The sequence below is a fragment of the Blennius ocellaris genome (genome assembly GCF_963422515.1).
Source record: "Blennius ocellaris genome assembly, chromosome: 22".
In the NCBI taxonomy this organism is placed as follows: domain Eukaryota; kingdom Metazoa; phylum Chordata; class Actinopteri; order Blenniiformes; family Blenniidae; genus Blennius; species Blennius ocellaris.
In genome coordinates, this window is record NC_137671.1 from 2833717 (window position 1) to 2855224 (window position 21508).

Consider the following 21508-nt stretch of genomic DNA (forward strand, 5'->3'; position numbering starts at 1 on the left):
CTGCAGAACCAAAGTCAGAGGTGTGAAAGGTGAGGTGCAATCAGGAAAACGTTATCATTTTAACTTTATTGTGGTATACAAGTGCCACTATGTGATTAACAAAAATAACAGCATATGCTCATGCAAAAGAATACAGCTTGCACATACTTGTGTTAAAGTTAGTGTGATGAACGTTACTTCTACCCACAACTTCCACTGTGGAGGACTGCAGCAGCTTTATAACATGTAGGTCCTCTTGTCATTTACTGTTAAGGGTAGGAAGTCTACTTCTTTTGCAAATTTTATGTTTAAAAACCACAAGAACCGTGTGTATATGACTGTTAGTTTGTTTTTTTTTCTTCTGTCTCAAATCAAGTGAGGAAAAAAAATCCTTTACATCATTGAATATGTTCGCTTGGGACAGATCTGTGCTTTTGCTGTATATGTTAAAGTTGTGTGTAAGATATATGGTCAAACTACCTTCAACAGTTAAAACAGTATCATTAGGTCTAACATGATAAAGTGCTACTGCAAATAGGTTGTTTTATCCCAAATAGGCTGTGCTGATAGGCTGGGGCTTGTGGGGGTTAAAATAAGATCAACAGGTCTGTTGTCCATCTCTGGCTGTCAATCAAGATAACGTTTGTGCTCAAACTCATAGCGTCAGTGTCTGATGGTTTAAACCAGGAGGAAAGTAAGTTCGCAAGGATTAATCAGACTGGGGCTACAAGCTTTCTACATAAAATGGCACAAACTGTTATAATTGTATAATCTTGCTTCAGCTATGCTTAATGAATTATGAAAAACCCAAAAGTGGACACGATGTGGAGGATTGGGAATAAAGAGGTGGCAGTTTGGCATTAAATGTTTTATTTGTAGCATCATGCAGTTTCCAAAAAATGTACAGAAACGTCACCAATCATTGGCTACGAGCTTCAAAGCAGCTACAAAATGTGAAACAAGCTACATCAACATTCACCCATCATTAAGAAAATACCTGAATGTCATCAAATAGAAAATGATACCATCTTTATTACGTGCTAAATTAGACAATTGGTAGTGACTAACACACTACATGCCCTGGACGACAATAAAAAGCACTTTGACAAAGTTTTTTTGTGAATTTTATGTTGTAAAAATGCAAATTCATGCAATCCGACCTCCATTCACCACCACAAACTTCTGTCCCAAACTGCCAAAGTTCATAAATACCCCGTCAATATAACATTCTCTACATTTCAATAAAGGCATATTAATATTAATTCAACGAATGAGTTTGTGCCCTAAAGTCTCTTTGTCAGTGATTCGAATAAACTGGTCCCCCTGTCAACTGGTGACCGACGTCCTTTTGCTTCCCTTGCTATTGCGCGCAACAGCAAACATTAAAAACATGACATATGTCCCGATGAACGCCGTTTAACTACATTTAGAATCCGTTTCGAAGAGTTACACCGCTTGTGAGTCATATTTTAACGTCTGCTGTTATTACATCATCGTCATCATCAACAACAACATCGGACGCTGGAGGAAGTTGGTTACCAGATAACACGGAAGCCAGTTGTTCCACAACACCCATAAACAAACGCTATTTAAACGTGAGTTCACTTGGGGAAGGGTCTCGGACTAGTTCAGATTTTTTTTTTTTTACGTTGTTATTATTGGTGTTAATAATTCTAATAATGATTATTGATGGATATTTTTATTAAAAAAAAATAATAATAATAATAAAACGCCGGACCGGAAGTGTGTAAGGGCCCTTTTCACCCCGTCAACGAGGGAGGGGGGGGAGAGAGAGGAGGAGTGATGGGAGGAGGAGGAGGATCGGAGCAGGCTCACACACACACACACACACGGGCAGCAGGTGCATCAATGCCCGGGACTCCGCTGTTGCTCGTCAACGGCTCCGGGCGGCGGACAACCGGCTCTTTGTGATCCGAGCTGAAGATGTGGGAGCCGACGTGGAGCTGCTGGTTCCCCCGCTGTTTTCTGGTCCTGCTCGCCGCTCACGCAGCCACCGCGGCGGCGGACGGAGACCCGCGACCGTGCGGGGAGGTGAGATAGGCATTCATCATTTATTCTTATTTTATAACAACACTTTAGAGTAAATTATGCTTTTTTTTTATTTAAGGAAAATACAAACAACGTGTCCCCGTTTATTCTAAAGGGAAATTACATTGATACGTTCACAATTAAAAAAAAAAAAAAAAAGAAAAGGCCATGGTGGTGCATAAATGCACTAAAATCTACAGAACAGCGCCGTTCTGGCTCAGAACTGTCTGTATTTTTTTTTTTTTTTAATGGATTAAAATGCGGTAGGATTGACTATAAATACGACAATCATGTGAGGCTGGTCAGGGGGCCTCCTCTCCTTCTCCATCCCGCCTCTGTGCAGCCGCTTCCCGACCAGCTCCATCAGGATCATCCCCTACTGCACCGGTGGCTCCATCACCCAGCCTGACACTCACTTTTCTTAGTGCTTGGTTCATGTACATTCTATAATCCTCAAGAACTATCTATCTATCTCTCTAATATCTATCTATATCTATATCTATATCTATATATCTACATTTTTTGCATAACCTAGCCTACCTGTCAACTTGCACTTATCTTGTAGCTAACCCTTTATAGTGCTATATATTGTTTAATAGCACATAATTTTTTTTACATTAAACAATATAGCCATTAGCTAGATATCTGTGTTACATTTTGTTTCAAAGCACGTGACTCCCGTTTGAAGCAAACTCAAACTAACACAGGTGGTTAGCTTAGCATGTCCTAGCCTGCCTGTGTTTGCTTAGCGACCTACAAAACCAGTTCGCTCTTAGGTCACCCATAATAATACTATAAATAGTATTTATTAGCTTACAATTTTGATATTAATAAAGACAATTATTTATTTAATTAGAGGTGTAGTGCAGGTTTTCTTAGCTCACCAGCTACCCACAGCAGTGCTATATATTGTTTATTAGCTTATTAAAATCAACTAAAACCAACACGGTTTTAGTTGATTCAAATACAATCGAACAAATACAGCACTCGCAAACTACAAGTGGGGTTTTTTTTTTTTTTTTTTTAGCTTTTTGAAGAAAGTACTTTTATCTGGTTAGATTAGTTTACCCCAAAGATTGGAGACAAGTTGGTTGCCTAGCAACAGCAGTGCATAGCTCACCTATAATTGTGCAATATATTGTTTATGATCTCATATTAAGAAGCCATATATGTAATTAACTTTAAAAGTGTGGTAGGTTGTTTTTGTGGTCCAGGAAGTGACTCCGGGTTCGATGCTAAACCAAGTCAAAGCGAGCAGGTAGCCTGGCATATTACTTCTTTTTTGTTCAAGCCTTGTTTTTATATAAATCCAAATATCACATACACTAAAGAGCGTACCCAAAATTAGATTGTAGATTCATGTTTAACGTGAACAAAAAGCAATTTGTAATCACCGTGGAGTATTTCTTCCACGTCAATACGACAGTCCAGTGAGCTACAGGACTGTTGGGAAATGGTTTGTTTTAAGAAGATTTAACACCCGGGTTTTATTAGCTCTATGGAACAAGAAAGGTTTCAGGCTTTATAGCTATTCATTGTAGTCAGCCTGTAAAATCAATGAAAGGCTTTCCACTCTGTACCAAACAACAGCTGATCCCATGGGACTCGTTCTCATGAATTAAATTAGATTGAAGTAAATTTACTGTTGTCTCATGCAACGCATCAAAATGCATTAAAGGGGGTGGTGGAACTAAAGTGGAAACGTCCATCACAGGTCACACACACTCTCACATTTAATCAATTCTCCAATAAGCCTTTGGTAAATCACCAGAATAAGTCACTTTATTGTAATTTGGTTGAGCTAAACATTGAGAACGGGAACTTGTGAAGAATTTGTGAAAATAACAGCAACGCACAACACTTCTCATTCAACTACCTTATAATGACAAACACTGTCGTTATTTTTGGCCCTTTTTTGTTTGGTGAGCAGATTTCAACATGTAATTATCATGTTTGACTGCAGGATATAAGATTTCAAAACATTTTGTAAGAGATATGTCCAATTTCAGGCTGTTTTGAAGTAACTACAAATATTAAAGCTGATCAGTGTTGCACTGGTGATATATACACATAGTAGGGTTTAAATATTTCAATTATTGATGTACTAAGAACTCACTTGTTATTTTAAAAGTGAATTAAAGAGTAGGCTGCACATGAGGATTGGTACAATTCCATACGGAAAAAAGTACAAGCACCCAAAAAAACATTTACTCACATTAAGGTGAGTGTTTGTCATTTATTTCCACCCTAATATTCACCAACCTTTAAGAGTTATTGTTCCAGCCATAACATTGCAGCTGCAAAATAATTACTGTCCCATTGGCAAAAGGTTTATCCTAAAGTTAATACTCACCTGTGAATGTTTCAAGTTGCTTTTTTATTCTCCAACAACGTCGAACTCCATCATTTGTTAATGACAGTTTAGCTTAACAGCATATGAGCACGTCACGTGAATACAAGTACCAGTGATCAAAGATGTAGTTTCATCATGGCAATATCTTTGTAATTGGTTCCTACCATTCCAAGAACATGCAAACTCTTTCCAGAAACCAAACTTAACAAGCAGGAGTGTGAAACCACGATGCCACGGTATCGAACGAGCTTTGTTTATACAACACTTCACATACAAGAAGTTATAATGTAAAGGGATGCAGATAAATGGGATCGTCGCTCCGACCTACACGTGCAATTATGCGATCGTAAACGATGTTTAAAAACAAATCGCCTCTGGATTGTGTGGAAGCCAATCAACAGACTTCCACCCGTCTCCTCCGGCTCATAAAACGCCCGTCCTCACCAGTTTCCTGACTCGCAGGATGGGCTTGTTGAATTTTATCCCCTCTTCCCTGGTCGCTTCCTCTCAGCACATCTCCATCCGTCTCCATGACGACCACCGTGAGCAACCCTGGAGACCACAGCAACACAAGAGTGTGTGTGTGTGTGTCCCCCTTTTTTTTTTTTTTTTTTTATCAGCATCTCGTCTCTCTCCTCCCTCGTGTTTGTCCACACAGCGGCGGGTCACCTGTTAATCCAGTGCTTTGTGTTTGTGTTTGTATTGAAGGGGGGGGGGGGGCATCACCAACGGCTCATCTCAATGAGCTTATCTTGTGTACACACCGTCAGCCGTCCCTGATCGATTGATAGCTGCGACTGAGACGTCTCTGCTTTGTCCAGCGGGGTCGGGGGAGGAGGCAGAGATACGCTTTTCACATTCAAGCGGAGCAGAGTTAAAGCTGCTCCGCAATTTTTCCCTGCCGACAAAATGAGTGACGCATGTAAATCGTCCACCATAATAGAGGATAGAATCTTTTTTTGTTTCTGTACCTGGGAACAGCTACATTTTCCTGAACGATGGTTGAAAAGGACACGGAGTGCATCCAAACATGTTTAGTTTAGCGCGTTAAATCTAATAATACAAAGGTCTTTCGCAGTTACTGAACATCTGTCAGTTCTGTGAAATGTGAAGTTTGACTGGATGTTCCTTTACTATTCCAGGAGCAGGGAGAATATAAGAACTATGTGCAAAATAGAGGGAAACAAGTAAACAATATAGACTAATGTAACAGTAGTTTGAAATCTATACCCAATATAACGCAGTATAATCAAGAAGTTTAGTGCACAGATTGTTGCTTGTCAAAAAGGCTCTTTGTTTAAGTTTTGTTCTTTTGGAGGTGCTTCTTTTACCAATCAGCAGTTTAAAACCGGAAGCTCTTCAGAAACTACACGATGTGGTGCTTTGAGAGGGTTTGTGATGTATGACGGAGTTTCAAGTAAAAATGCAAAACCTTTATTTATTTATTTATTTTTTCTGCACCGAAAATGCAACTTTTTTGGATGTGGCTGCGAAGATGGAGCTTTTGGAAAACACTCGGAGTCCGTGGCCGTGTAAACGGGCGAAAACATCACTTTCTGGAAACGCTCAGAAGTGGCTCTGGGTGAATTATCGTATTAATGGACGCCCGCTCAGCCCCTCTGACGTCCCTCATGTCACAAACCAGGCGTCCCTGGAAAGACGCGCCGGCACAGACGACCTGCTGACCAGCTCCTAATGGACCATTAGTGCCTCGGCGCTGGGTTGCCATGGCGACGAGGGTCAGCCACCACTTTCACGCAGGACTCAGACCCCCATGTTGTCCTCTGTATGTTCTACCCAGTTTGTACAATACATTCAAAGCACTCTATTTATTCCTCCTGCGTCCAGTTTAGACGCGCTGCTCATAAACACCCTGCAAACAGTTGTGAGCAGACTTTTACAATCATTTTCAACTATTTATTTTCAGTCTATTCTGTGTATTTCCCAAGATGCAGCAGTAAAAAAAAAATACATTTGTGGTAAAGTTTAAATACGTGTAATTAAACACATCTGTGAGTTTGTCATTTCTCTTTCCACTAAAACAAGAGAAAACACTGACGTTTTAATTTATAGGATATTCTGATTTAAATCACTTATGGCTGCTTTAAGCAATTGCATCTGTAATTTTGTATTTTCTTTTCGCTTGCTGGATTATCTAATGGCGCCACATTTGAACATTTTTGAGCGGCAGAGCTGAGCAACTAAATAAAGTCATCAGCGGAGAATATTTATGAGGACTCAGTCAACATTCTCAGCTCCGCTGCTCATCCTCATAAACGTTGGCACCATTTAAAAAAAAAAAAATCGAAACGATCAGACTTTGCAGTCGTGTCGGGAGTTATCGTGACAAATTGCTCCCGTAAAAGAAATCCTCTGGAGACGGACGTCAATACCCCGGGATGTCATTTGTCCAACATTTGTGCTATTCTCGTGCGTTCAATCCCTTCGGGAATAATAAATCGGTGCAAAAGCTTAATTGGGTCGTTGTCGCAGAACTTCTATTCATCCGGGCTGCTGCAGAGTGGAGTGAAACGCACAAATTGGATGGTTTATTGATCGTGTGTGTGTGTGTGTGTGTGTGTGTGTGTGTGTGTGTGTGTGTGTGTGTGTGTGTGTAGGCAGATTACTACTACCAGTACACGGAGTGTGACAGCATGGGGTCACGGTGGCGGGTGGCGATCCCCCTCACGTCGTGCTCGGACCTCCCCCCTCCCAGCCGAGGCACAGACTGCTGTGAGTACAGAGTGTCGCCACCTTCCCTCCAGCCCCCCCCCCCCCACACACACACACACACACACACACACCCTCCCTGTGTCTCTGCTCCAGCCTTCTCCTGTCCTGCCGGGATGTTCCTGGAGATGTCCACGCAGCAGTGCACGCCGTGCGCAGCCGGCTCGTACTCGCTGGGCAGCGGCCTCCGCTTCGACCAATGGGACGCCGTCCCGGCCAGCTTCACCAGCCTGGCCAGCTTCCTGGACCTCGGGCCCAACGGAGAGGACGTCCAGGCCTGTAACGGGTAACCGCTGGCCATTTGTTACCACCCATCAGGAAAGAGGAGGCGTCTCCGGCAAAACCACAAGCTTGACCTTGATGAATGGCGAACCGAAATAGTCACGGTCTCATAGATAGATAGATAGATAATTACTTTATTCATCCTCAAAAGGAAATTGTTTTGTTGCAGCAATCTGGTACATACGAATATTATAAAATACAATAGAATAGTAATAAAAGTAAAATATAAAAATATCTGGGTATAAGACATAGAACGGAACATGGGCACTTAGAAATAAGCAGGAGATAAAAGCAAGATAAATAAATAGTAAGGTGCAGTGGCAGAGCCATTAGAAGTAGGCATTATATAATAATAATAACAATAATACACATAATAATGTGTAATAGTGTGTAATACTCGTGTATAGTACTACTAATAATGGTAGCAATAAAATAACTGTATATATATATATATATATCAGTAATAATAATAATAATACCAATAGTAATAGTGTACTTGCACATGTATAAATATATGTATATGTACATGCAATATGCCATATGCCATATGAAATATGAAATATATGATATAATATAAGTATCAATGTAATTTAGTCCAGGTGATGATTGAGGCTCTGACGGAGGGAGAAGAGTTAAAAAGTCTTATTGCAGTGGGGAGGAAGGACTTCCTGTAACGTTCCTTAGAGCAGCGAGGTTCAATCATAGAAACCAAATGTGAAATGAAATGTGGATTGAATAACATGAATCCCACTTTGGGTGGTGGAAGAGAAACTGCAGACGCACACAAAGATGGAATAATGACAAGAAAAGAAACATTAAAATAAAAAAAAACATTAGGCTTTACTTAACATTAGTTAGGATGCAGCTTCCGACCCCGTGACTCATGGACAGAGGGAATCGAACCGGCAAACCCGCGCTAACTCCCGCCTCTCGCTGGCGTTGCAGCTCTTCGTGGACGCCGCAGGGCGTGTACCTGGAGTCGAACCGCGACGAGTGCACCGTGTCCCTGGTGTACGCCGTTCACCTGGAGAAGCAGGGCTCCGTGTCCTTCACCTACCAGTACCCCGACAACAACATCTTCTTCGAGTTCTACGTGAGCACTGCCTTGCCTCATTCATGGGAATACGTCACGTCTCTCTTCGCGTGTGGTTCTGTTAAGATTCCTGCAAAATCCCCACTTTGTTTATTGACCGTGCGAAGAACAAACAGTTTGTTGGCGTTGTGACACACTCAGGTCCAGAATGAACAGTGTCAGGAAATCGCCCAGACCGACGACCAGAAGTGGATTAAAGTCACCAACAATGGCGAGTGGGACACGCACACGGTGAGGATCTGCAGTGTTTTTACTTTCTCTTTTTGTTCGCCGATCATTTTTAATCTAAACGTCAAATAAATGCAATATAGCCTTCATATAGTGGGAATTGGATTTATAGTTGCTATATTTGGTTGTGAAATGCTGTTAAAGGTGCAGTGAACTTTCTATAGTTACACGTATGTTAACATCTGTACCTCTTTAATTGGACTATTTAATATTCAATGATTGTGATCTCCATTTGAAAATGTCTTTGAATGAATGAATGAATGGTTTATTTCGGTTACAGTTTCAGTAGAAGTGCAGTTGATGAATTTTTGTGCAGTTCATGGTAAAAGTTCACACACCTGTGATTTTTCACTGTTTCCACAATATACTTGTAACCGAAATGTTTATAGGCTGAAGCCGAGGCTTGTTTTAGCCTCTCCCTTAAAAACCCGTGCGGTTACCCCAGACACCAGTGATGCAAAAAATATAATCACATTTTAAAAAAGCAACTGGAGAAAAAAATAATAATAATAATAATAATAAACATAGCAGTCGTAATACGGGAGAAACAATTAATATGGAACATAACAGAAGTAATACATGAGAAAAACCAAACAAAACGGAAGTAACAGGAATTATTGTTCATTGTAAACATTAATTATTTTTCTTTTTACTGTTTTTTTGAAGCAGAACGGTGATTTGCACAGTTTTTCCATAAACCTGCTCCCAGAATAGAAACACATCTGTATTTCACCTTTTTCAAATCTACACAATCCTCTTAAGTTGTAGTTGTTTTCTCTTCATATAAAAACAATTTTGAATAGCTGTGGGAAGACTTTTATTCTTTATTCGAAATAGTATTTCTAATGTTTTCAAATGTACTATATCTTTAAATTTCTAATACCTTTCTTTTCGTACGTGATCTATTTGGGGAAAGCAAATTATGTGAGTGTCACTGCGCGTCTCCGTGTCTCCAGGTGAACCTGAAGTCTGGTACCAACATCTTATACTGGAGAACCACCGGGATCCTGGTGGGGGGGAAGATGGTCAAACCCGTGCTGCTCAAGACCATCGAGATACAAGGTGGAACAGCTTGACGCCGTGGAATCGGGGCTCCTGAATTCATTTGAGTTCAGACACACATCTGATGATGATATAATAAATTATAAATGCCAACAAAGAGCTATATAACCTGTCTCTGTGGATGCTCTATGTTTAAAGTGGCAAATTCACATGTTACCCACATGGAAAGAACCTATATGAGGATATATGCACATATATGAAACATGTAAGCAGTTTATATGCACATATATGACAATATATATGCTGCATACATGCGTATATATGCCACATATAGGCACATTTTAGGTGCATATATGTGAATATACAGGCCATATCGGTCTCCTGTACTGCTTCTTTATTTCCACATATAGATAGATAGATAGATGGATAGATAGATAGATAGATAGATAGATAGATAGATAGATAGATAGATAGATAGATAGATGGATAGATAGATAGATGGATGGATATATATGTAGCCCATATCTCACTTTGGCAACTGTCATACATTATCAAGGCAATAACTGAGAACTAACTAAAAAACAATTATGTAAGAAGAACATATAGGTACATATATGCACACATATATACGTGCATATATGTACCTGTATGCATGTATATGTGTACACATATGTGCATATATACACATATAATATAGGAAAATGGCCAATTTTATCTATGTCACATATATTAAAAACCTATATTAAAACATATATGTTTTAATGGGTCATTTCCATGTGGGTAACAGTGTGTGTGTGTGTGTGTGTGTGTGTCCAGGTGTGGCCTACACCTCAGAGTGTTTCCCCTGCCGTCCTGGCTGGTTCAGTCAGGCCCCCGGCTCCTCGTCCTGCCAGCCGTGTCCCAGCAACACGTTCTCGGTGAAGGGGACGTCGTCCTGCACAGCCTGTCCCGAACACCACTACTCGCGTACGTACGGCCCAAGAGAGCCGCGGACCAGAATTTTCTGGACTATAAGACTCACCTCAGCATGGATTTAAGACACATTGATTTTACTATGTTCAAAGTGCAGCGTTGATAATCCTGGTCCAGCTGCTGATCCAGAACCCTCTGTCAATTTGTTCCTCAACCTTTAGCTCTTCTTTGTTTTCTTCGTCACTCTAACAGGCGGTCCGATTTTCTCCAGTATATATCCCTTTGTTTTTAGTGTAAATTTTTGGTCTTCATTTGGTTTTGAGCAACTTTTCACTTCAAGTCAGTTCAATACAGTAGAATTGGAGGTTTTTCTCTGGAACCGTTGCAACTTTCCGTTGTCATGCAGTGACATCTTGTGGTCGTAGGCGGTATGTACCATGTGCCGCTTCTTAATGTAAATTACATAAACAGCCAGACCACCAAAAAAAGAATTAAAAACAATATAGATTTTTTTTTTTTTGCCCAAGTGTCCAGTATAAATAAAAAAAAAAAAACATTTTAATAGTCGAACATGTTTTTTTTCCTCTTTGTTCTCATAGATGAAGGCTGGCCTGAGTGCAGACTGAGGCCACCGTGCTCTGAAAAGGATTACTTCCAGATCCACACAGCCTGCGACAGCGAGGGGAAGGTCGCTGACATGTTTCCCCCCCACCCCCCCACCCCCCCAACCCCACCCCCAAGTAACAGATTACTCTTTGTTATTGATCCTTAGAGAAATGTTTGCGTTGGCTGTGGTTGTGTTCCAGACCCAGGTGCTGTACCGCTGGCTGGAGCCAAAGATCTGTGTGGAGAACGCCACGGGGGCGGTGGAGCTGCCCGCCACGGGGCGGAGGGAGCCCTGCCCCCCCTGCAACCCCGGCTACTACAACAGCAACGACTCCACCTGCCTGCCCTGCCCGCCGGGGACTCACTCCGACGGCACCTTCGGTGAGCGCGGCTCCCCCGGACGGCCTCGGGCCTCTCGACGCCGACGCTCCCGCCATGTGGCTCGTCATGACGGAGTCTTCTGTGCGTCTCCAGCTTGCGTGGCGTGTCCTGCGGGCACGGAGCCGGTGTTGGGCTACGAGTACAAGTGGTGGAACGTGCTGCCGTCCAACATGAAGACGTCCTGTTTCAACATGGGCAACTCCAAATGCGACGGCATGAACGGTGAGCGGCTGGTCAGATTGAATCCCAACTCGTTATCTCCTGCAACCAGCTGCTCATGGACCAACGAAAACGTGGCTGCAGAACTCATAGGTCACCAAGCAATAACCACGTTCCAGAGCTAACTAACTCTTCTGTCCTGAATAATGGGTCATAAAGTCCCTTTGGTCACGAATCTTGAAAGTCAGACGAGGGCTGGACTGAAATCTTGGTGGGATCAAAAAAATCACCATGAGACTTGAAAACAGGGTAAAAAACGCAGAATCTATGAAGCTACACGTGAAAGAATTACTGTATTTTATGGAATATAAGACACACCAGAATATAAATTACATAAAAAAAAAATAAGAAACCAAAGACGTAAAAGTTGCACGAGTTTATCGGGTCCATTTATTTTTAACATCCAGACAACCTGGATAATGTGGATTTTTCTTTTAAGAAAACATTTTCAATCGTCAAGTGACTAAAAAATACTAAATAAATAATTAGATAAGTACTTTCATCCACTATCAGGTTAAATTGTACTACTGTACTACCTACTTTAATGATTTGATAACGTCTTGTTACTCAACTTCTAACTGCACATCACAAACTTTTGACACTTCATTACGTGTTAACGTGATTTAATTCCCATTCTGCCAACATACGCAACATGGAGTAACTTAAAAAGTAGCTATTTTTAATTATTGAGAACAAATCATGATAAACAAAAACAAAGAAGAAGAAACCTGTGGTGGCTAAAACTGCAAATGAGCTTATAAGACTTGTTATTTGAGCTGATTTAGGTTTTTTTTTAAAGTCCCTTCTTGAACTGTGTTGCTCAGGATGGGAGGTGGCAGGAGATCACATCCGCAGCGGCGCCGGCAGCTCAGACAACGACTACCTCATCCTCAGCCTGCACGTTCCCGGATTCAAGTGAGTGTCGCCCGGCCCGGGACCACGGCGCCGTTCCAGTTTGAGATTCACCCTTCAAGTTTCCAAAGCTTTGTTTGCGGGTGTCAACCCCCCGAGCCCCGTTTGCGTTGCAGAGTCCCAGCGTCCCTCTCCGGGATGACGGGCAGCGAGTTGGGACACATAACGTTCGAGGTGGAGACGGTCTGCTCGGCCGACTGCGAGCTCTACTTCATGATGGTGCGTCTTTTATTTCTCTGTGTGTGTGTGTGTGTGTGTGTGTGTGTGTGTGTGTGTGTGTGTGTGTGTGTGTGTGTGTGTGTGTGTGTGTGTGTGTGTGTGTGTGTGTGTGTGTGTGTATATTTTCATATGCAAGATTTAGAAATAAAAACGAAAACAACAAAATCAGATGAACAGCCTTCCAATGTAATTAAACAGTGAAAGAACAAGAAGATAGAAAGAAAGATAGATAGATAGATAGATAGATAGATAGATAGATAGATAGATAGATAGATAGATAGATAGATAGATAATTACTTTATTCATCCTCAAAGGGAAATTGTCTTGTTGCAGCAATCTGGTACATACGAATATTATAAAACACCATAGAATAGAAATAAAAGTAAAAAATAAAAGCCATTAGAAGTAGGCATTATATAATAATATTAATAACAATAATACAGATAATAACAATGTGTAATAGTGTATAATACTCGTGTATAGTACTACTAATAATGGTAGCAATAAGATAACAAACAATAACAATATATATATATATATATATATATATATATATCAGTAATAATAATAATAATAATACCAATGGTAATAGTGTACTTGCACATGTATAAATATATGTATATGTACATGCAATATTCAATATGAACTATATGATATAATATAAGTATCAATGTAAACAACAAGAAACAACAAAAAATGTTTCCGTCTTGATTTTCCTGAACATGACATGGATCAGGTGGTTTGTTCCGGTTAAATATTGGCCCGTTGTTCCCGACTGCTTCCTGTGCCGCCCCCTTGATTGTCCGGTGTGTGTCTCAGGGTCGCCCCCTGCAGGACGCCAACAGGAAGAGCACCACGGTGGTGGAGTCGTGGCAGGGCAGCAAGGAGAAGCAGGCGTACACGCACAGCATGAGCCGGAACGCCTCCGTCACCTTCACGTGGGCCTTCCAGAGGACCAGCCACGCTCTGGACGTGAGTGGAGAGACGAGGACGGACGTGCGCAGAGAAGTTTTCGGCGTCACAAACCGGGTGTCGCCTTTTTGCGTTTCCGCAGTCGCGTCGCTACGTCGGCGACACGGTGAAGATCTACTCCATCAGCGTGACCAACGTGGTGGACGGCCTGTCGTCGGTGTGCCGGGCCTGCGCCCTGGTGCCGCAGGACTCCCGGCGGGCCGGCTCGTCCTGCGTGCCCTGCCCCGCCGGCTTCTACATCGACAGGGACACCAACCGCTGCCGGGAGTGTCCGCCCAACACACACCTGGCCGGGAGGCACACCTACGGACGGGACGCCTGCGTCGCCTGCGGACCGGGGAGCATCAGCAACAAGGTGGAGGGACGACGAGACGTCTTCACATCGCCTCGTACAATAGAATAGTCATAAAAGTAAAAATATAAAAATATCTGGGTATAAGACATAAAGTGAAACACAGAACGGAACAACGGCACTTAGAAATAAGCAGGAGATAAAAACAAGATCAATAAATAGTAAGGTGCAGTGGCAGAGCCATTAGAAGTAGGCATTATATAATAATAATAATAATACAGATAATAACAATGTGTAATAGTGTATAATACTCGTGTATAGTACTACTAATAATGGTAGCAATAATATAACAATATATATATATATGTTAGTAATAATAATAATACCAATAGTAATAGTGTACTTGCACATGTATATGTATATGCAATATGAAATATATGATATAATATAAGTATCAATGTAATTTAGTCCAGGTGGTGATTGAGGCTCTGACGGAGGGAGAAGAGTTAAAAAGTCTTATTGCCGTGGGGAGGAAGGACTTCCTGTAACGTTCCTTAGAGCAGCGAGGTTCAATCAGTGTGTTGCTGAAGCTGCTCTTCAGGTTGTCCAGTGTCTTGTGGGGGGGGGGGGGGGGGGGGGGGGGGGGGGTTGTCCATGATTGCTAGCGGCTTTGCCAGCATCCTGTCCTCCACCACCTCCTCCAGGGTGACAACAGACTCTGCCTTCCTGGTCACTTTGTTCAGATTCTCAGTATCATCAACAACACGCAGAAGTGTCTAAACTCTAAACTCATTGTTCATTTTTTTTTTGGGGGGGGGGGGGTGATTCTACAGCAGGTGCAGTGAGTCTGGTTATAAAAAGGTTAAAAGAGCAGCGTCTGGATTTAGGTAATAACATTTATGTGCACCAGGGTGGGCAGTGATGAGTCGCTTTATTGTACACGTTTTCTGCAATTTCTGACAAACCTGCAGCCCAAGTCATGAGAGGGTTAATCCTCAACACTCAGGTGTTGCTGAAGAATATGTGTAGATATAGATATACGATATATAGGTATAAGAATATATATCTGTGCCACTTTATCTACGTCACTTTATCCTACACTTTGCCCCCCCATCATAGTTTATTCTCCTTGTATCTCATCCTTCTGTATATTTTGCTCCCCTTAGAACTTATTATACTTTATTATAGTTTGTGATTTTTATCTTATTTTTTAGTCCTATTTAATAGTCATTGTATATAAGATCCCTCTATTCTACTAACTGTTTGCACATTCCTTGTCTTTCCTTTCCTCATGAGTCCTTAAGAGCAGAATGTTACGAGTACATTTCTCCACTGTGAGATCAATAAAGGCTTATCTTATCTTATCTTATCTTATATACATATATACACACACGTGTGTGTGTGTGTGTGTGTGTGTGTGTGTGTGTGTGTGTGTGTGTGTGTGTGTGTGTGTGTGTGTGTGTGTGTGTGTGTGTGTGTGTGTGTGTGTGTGTGTGTGTGTGTGTGTGTGTGTATGCATGTACCACATGCTCGCAGATTGACTTGAACTTGGAGCCACAAAACTGCAAATCTATAAAAGTGAGTCTTCATCCATGCTCCTTCTTCTCTGCTTCTTTCCCAGGAACACTCCCGTTGCTATAGCGACTGCACGTTCCTCCCACGCCGAGAACAACCGCACGCTGGACCTTCGACCTCGGCCCGATGAGCGACGTGGCCTCGCTGACCATCGCGCCGAGCTTCACCTCCAAAGGCACCAAGTACCTGCACGTCTTCAACATCAGCCTGTGTGGCCACCAGGTGAGGCTCCGCCCACCCGGGCGTCTCCGCTCGCCCCTCAGGGCCGTCGCTTTACCGTCCGGAGACGCTTGGAAGCGGAAGAAAAGGTCAAATGTCAGATAACCCCCCCCCCCCCCCCCCCCCTCGGTGTGGCTTTCCCGTCCCGCCCCTCAGGGCAGCCGAGCGGGCGATCTGCACCGACAACGTCACCCGACGGCGCCCGGTCGGGGACGAGCAGGGCGACTCGCCCCGCCTTCGTCAACTCGGTGGAGGGTTTCATCTGTCAGTCCACCATCGTCCCCCGCCGACCGCCGCGGCTTCAGGGACGGCCCGTGTCCTCGCAGTCCTTCAGCCTTGGCCGACACCTTCGTCGGTTGACGAGGCCCTACGAGGGGGAGGGGGGGAGGAGGGGGAGGGGGAGGGCGAGGAGGCGGGATTAAAGATCTGCCGCCTGTGTTTCAGGGGCGAACGGTCGACACGGTTCTGAACGGCTGTGAACGCCAAACCAGATCTGTTCCCGGAGAGCTCAGAGGACGTCCCCAGACATCAACTTCTTCTACAGGTAGAGGAATGGGACAAAAAGCCCCAATCTGTGGGTCATTTACTCCCCCCCCCCCCACCCCCCCCACCTGTTAATTTTAGTGCAAAATAACTTTTCATAATGATTTAATAATAAGCTATTTATCCAATAAAATACATACTTTTAAGATGGTTTGAATTAGAAAGAGTCACAACTACGTCTTTAATTTAAATTAAATCAATAAATAGCTTTAAGTTCATATTGAGGTTTGCTCTTTTCTTTTTTTTTCACTTTTTTTTTTTGTTTTTACTATAAAAAAATACATTTTTAAATACATTACAGTCATTCCAATGTGCTTGTATAGAGAAAATAGAAAAAGCCCAACATATCCACATGAGCAGCAGGTGTGTTTGCGACTGTGGAAAGGAAAAACTCCCCCAACAGGGAGAAACTTGGTAGAAACCAGAGTCAGAGGTTTGCTCTTTTTAAATGTTCACGTTAAAGTTTATTGAAACTGCAAAAAAGAAATAGGTTTTCCAAAAAAAAAGAGATTTAAAGAAAAGCCTTAAAACCTGAGTACAGTTACAAGTTGAATTCATTCAGCGGATCATTTATACAAGGCAAGTTACCAAACATATTATAAAAATAAATAAAAGCTGAATCTGAAGGCAAAAAGGCTTTTAAGGGGGAAAAAAGGAGATTTCCTGAATAACATTGAAAATGTGGGATATTCGTGCCGTGGAGTCAAATAGTTCAACAACGGAAAATGCTTCTGTGTCGTTAAGCTCTCCGCCGGTGCGCCTCAAATGTCAAAATGTCCCCGTCCTGTTCCCTGCAGGTCCACGCAGCCGACGGCGTCATGTGACCAGGGTCGCAGCTCGGTCGTCACCCTGTGCCGATGTAACCCGCAGAAATCTGAGCGGGGAGAGCTTCTCCGTGCCCAGGTCTCCACCCTCATCCTCATCGCTTCGGCTGAACGCGAGCGCTAGCTGTATTGCAGTACCAGTTTGCACCACCAGATGGTGCAGTAAGTCATTGTGTGTGTGTGTGTGTGTGTGTGTGTGTGGCAGCCTGTGCCCTGCAGGAACGGTGTGACGGCTGCTCCTTCCACTTCCTGTGGCAGAGCTCCAGCGCCTGTCCACGCTGCACCCAGGGAGGACTTCCACTACATCGAGGGGGCGTGCAAACGGAGGCGTTCAGGTAACACACACACACACACACACACACACACACACACACACGCCTGGTTGTGTGAATAAAAAGACAGAATAAGAAGAAGAGCTCTCCCCCGCCTCCTCAGGAAACCCTGTATGTGTGGAACGAGCCCAAGCTGTGCGCCAACGGCGAGCCGCTGCCTCCCCGGAGCTCCGCCCCCTGCGAGGCCATCGCCCCTGTGGCTGAAGGTCGGCGTTGGGGGCGGAGCCTTCACGGCCGTGCTGCTCGTCTCCCTCACCTGCTACTTCTGGAAGAAGAGCAAGAGGTCAGCCTCGGGGGCCTTTTCGCGTTTTGGTGATGGTTGGAAAACGCCACGCAGTAGCCGCTGCTGCACAAAACACCGTTTGCTTCACCGCCGCTTTAGCCAGTGGTGGCTAGGCTAGTTAGCTCGGGTGCGAATGTTAAGCCACTAAACACCCGCAATATGTCGTCTTCCCGACCAGAAATCAAGCAAGCCCCTCCCCTCACTTCTTCTTTCACCGCTCCACATTCTGGACCGCCACATATTTTCCAACGTTTTATTTCCGCGTCTGATTCCGATTTGCGCGGTTTAGCTTTTTTTTTTTTTTTTGTCTTTACTACCCAGGACGCGTTGATTGCGCACTACGTCCACTCCGCCGTCTTGCACGCAGATCGGGAAAGAGTTGACTGCGTTTAGGCAATGCCGGGCTTTTGTCCACCAGCCGGCAGCGATGAGCCACATTAACGTCATACTCAATGTCACGTTGCACGTCTCTCTTTGACGTCCAGGCTGGAGTACAAGTACTCCCGTCTGGTGATGTCCGCCAACAAAGACGGCGAGCTTCCAGCCGCAGACAGCTGCGGCCTGAACGAGGGCGAGGAGGCCGACGACGACGGTGGTGTACACGCAGAAACCCTCGCTTGCTCGGGAAGCTGAGGGCCATCGCCACCAAGGTGAGCTGCAAAAATGAATGAATGAATGAATGGTTTATTTCGGTTACAGTTTCAGTAGAAGTGCAGTTGATGAATTTTTGTGCAGTTCATGGTAAAAGTTCACACACCTGTGATTTTTCACTGTTTCACACAATATACTTGTAACCGAAATGTTTTATAGGCTGAAGCCGAGGCTTATTTTAGCCTCTCCCTTAAAAACCCGTGCGGTTACCCCAGACACCAGTGATGCAAAAAATATTATAAAATTTTAAAAAAGCAAATGGAGAAAGAAAAAAAAAATAATAATAAGAATAATAAACATAGCAGTCGTAATACGGGAGAAAAAATGAATATGGAACATAACAGAAGTAATACATGAGAAAAAAAAACAAACAAACAAAAAGAAGTAACAGGAATTATTGTTCATTGTAACATTAATTATTTTTCTTTTTACTGTTTTTTTGAAGCTTAACAGTGATTTGCACAGTTTTTCCATAAACCTCCCAGAAAAGAAACACATCTGTATTTAACCACCTTTTTCAAATATACACAGTCCTCTTAAGTTGTAGTTGTCAAGACTTTTATTCTTTATTCGAAATAGTATTTCAAATGTTTTTAAATATACTATATCTTTCAATTTCAATGTGCAAGAGGCTATAAATAGTTTATTAGTATTTTCTCTATAGGAAAAACGTTCAACGTGCGGACGAAGTAGGTCACATAAAGAACGTTTTTGCAAGAACTGATACTGTCGTTTTAAGTGGATTTTTAAACGGCGTTGAAAGCGACATGCAAAAGCGTTGAAACTGAAGAATAAAGAGTTTCATTGTGTGTTTTCCAGCACGACGGCGGCGAGAGCAGCGAGTCGGTGCTCCTGAACTCGTCGCAGTCCGATCAGTGGGTCCTGGGATAAACTGGAAACGACCAGAGAAACTGTAGAAACTGTGCGAGTGGTTGCGTCGCCGCCTCCAGGGGGGAGAGAGAGCAGCAGGACGACAGGCCTGGAAACACCCCCCCCCCCCGGGGCACGCTTCTCATGGTTTTTGTATATTTTGTATTTTCATTTTTGCTATTTTCTGTTCAGAGTCGTGTAATTTATATTAATGTGGAGATGAGAGACCTTTAATAAAGCGTTGTTTGGCTTTGGGATTTGCGTGTGGGTGGATTCATGTCAAACAAGATGAACGATCTCAGATCTAAAAAAAAAATAATAATAAATATTGATCAGACCTTCAAATGGAGAAAATGGTAAAAACCGAGAATATTGTGGATTCCCATCTGGTAAGAGCTCCAAATGGTGAATATTGACGAAAATCTGGATTTTGGTAACAAGGTACGGCCACAAATATAAGAAATGAGAAAATTATGGATTTCGATGTAAAGCCTCTAAATTGAGCATTTCGTCGGACTTCCAAATGGAGGAAATGGTGAAAATTCCAGTATAATGGATGGATTTCGTATTAAAATAAAAACGATGGTAAGGCCATAGTAAGAAATCCAAATGGGGAGAGTTGTCAAAAAACTAATTATGGATTTGGACTGAAAATGATAAGGTCAGACGTCCAAAAGGGTGAAAAAATGAAAACGGTGAAATGTGAATTTGGAAAATGAGAAATGATTGTATTTGATTAAAAAAAAAAAAAAAAAAGCTACAGTAAGAACTCCAAATGGTGAAAACTGTAAGAAGTGAGAAAATGATAGGTTTCAATAAAAACGATGAATGAGAAAATAATGAATTCTAGTAAGAATTCTAAAAATGGAGGATGGAAAAATGCTAATTTTTTCTCTTTATTTACCTGCTTGGTTGCTTCTTTGCTTTGTTGTGTGACTCATAAAGTCTACCGAGGCCGTGATTGGTTCAAAATAAACACTCAGGACCGACTTGGAGAGGGAGGAGGGATTTAATAGGCTCGTGATTTTTTTGTTGAAATTTTTCACTTTAATTATTTTTTTATTTATTATGTTCAAAAATAAAATAAAACCAATTGAACCGACAAATATCTGAACTTTGCCCCTTTTTTTTCTCTTCATGAATTCAGAACTTAAAGCAGCTTATACTAACATTCATCCACACAGAAGTAATCAAATTCATATCAAACAGCGTAAAGATATTCAAAACGTGAAGTTTTTAAATGGAAATTGTCTCAGCTTGTTGGGTTTCCAATGTTTTTTTCCATACATTTCAGAATGTTTACGTCTACTTCAGTAGATAAATCTGAACACATTAACGGTTAAACCACTTTTTATTTTATCGCGTGGCAGAAAAAACAGAAAAATATCGGACAAGTTTTTTTTTTTTTTTTGTCTCCGAACATCGCCGTGACGACCTCAGCGAACTGAAACCGGAAGCGTTCCCTCCGTGGATCAATAAGAGTCTTTAGGCTCTGATGAAAACACGATTCAGACATTTACAGCAAATGTGATTTGGATTCGTTTCCTTTTATTTCAACATTGCCAATGTCAATTTTTGTCCAAATACATTTTCTCAAAAGTGACTTTTCATGTTTTTGCGGAAAATATTTTCTCTTTAAATCTAAAAACAAAAAAAAAACAAAAAACAAAAAAAAAGTAGCTCCACTTTGAGAAAAACGTGTCCTTTCCTATCCAGTTGTGTTATTTCTTCAGAGCGCGGGGCAGGTGAAGCTGTGTAGGCCTGGGGGACGATGTAGCGGCTGTAGTGGCCCTCGATGAGGCCCTTGGCGCTGTTGTGGACGAACCAGCAGGACACGGCGGAGCCCGCGCTTGGCGTCGCGCCTGTAGTCCTTCTGCCAGCCCCTAGGGGGACACCAAGCACACAAACGTCCCCGGTCTTTAGCGGCTCTCCGCGTTTGGCGGCGGAGACGAGGGCGGAGACGTACCTGGTGACCTGCAGCT

General features: G+C 42.6%; 2 protein-coding genes across 2 annotated transcripts in view; one reads left to right on the top strand and one right to left on the bottom strand.

Moving 5' to 3' along the window:
* Positions 1-1923: 1923 nt before the first annotated feature.
* On the top strand, positions 1924-19547 carry LOC308146643 (endosome/lysosome-associated apoptosis and autophagy regulator family member 2-like; the record flags this gene model as incomplete). The annotated part of the gene is given in 36 exon segments (XM_080518546.1): positions 1924-2031; positions 7000-7114; positions 7208-7397; positions 8339-8486; positions 8628-8717; positions 9671-9776; positions 10533-10682; positions 11228-11316; positions 11435-11615; positions 11709-11837; positions 12659-12749; positions 12863-12965; positions 13800-13937; positions 14020-14292; positions 15851-15883; positions 15885-15911; positions 15913-16026; positions 16180-16191; positions 16193-16258; positions 16260-16304; positions 16306-16374; positions 16468-16497; positions 16499-16543; positions 16545-16567; positions 17364-17457; positions 17459-17469; positions 17596-17614; positions 17616-17678; positions 17680-17712; positions 17714-17725; positions 17826-17915; positions 17917-18005; positions 18491-18596; positions 18598-18621; positions 18623-18655; positions 19476-19547. Coding segments are annotated over 36 exon segments (3021 nt in total).
* A 1284-nt stretch (positions 19548-20831) lies between these two features.
* itih2 (inter-alpha-trypsin inhibitor heavy chain 2) overlaps positions 20832-21508 on the bottom strand; it is a gene marked incomplete at both ends in the record, with an annotated part of 11933 nt that continues 11256 nt past the window's right edge. Inside the window, 3 exon segments of the mRNA XM_080518548.1 lie at positions 20832-20849; positions 21213-21374; positions 21376-21409. Coding sequence (XP_080374674.1) covers positions 20832-20849; positions 21213-21374; positions 21376-21409 — 214 coding nt within the window.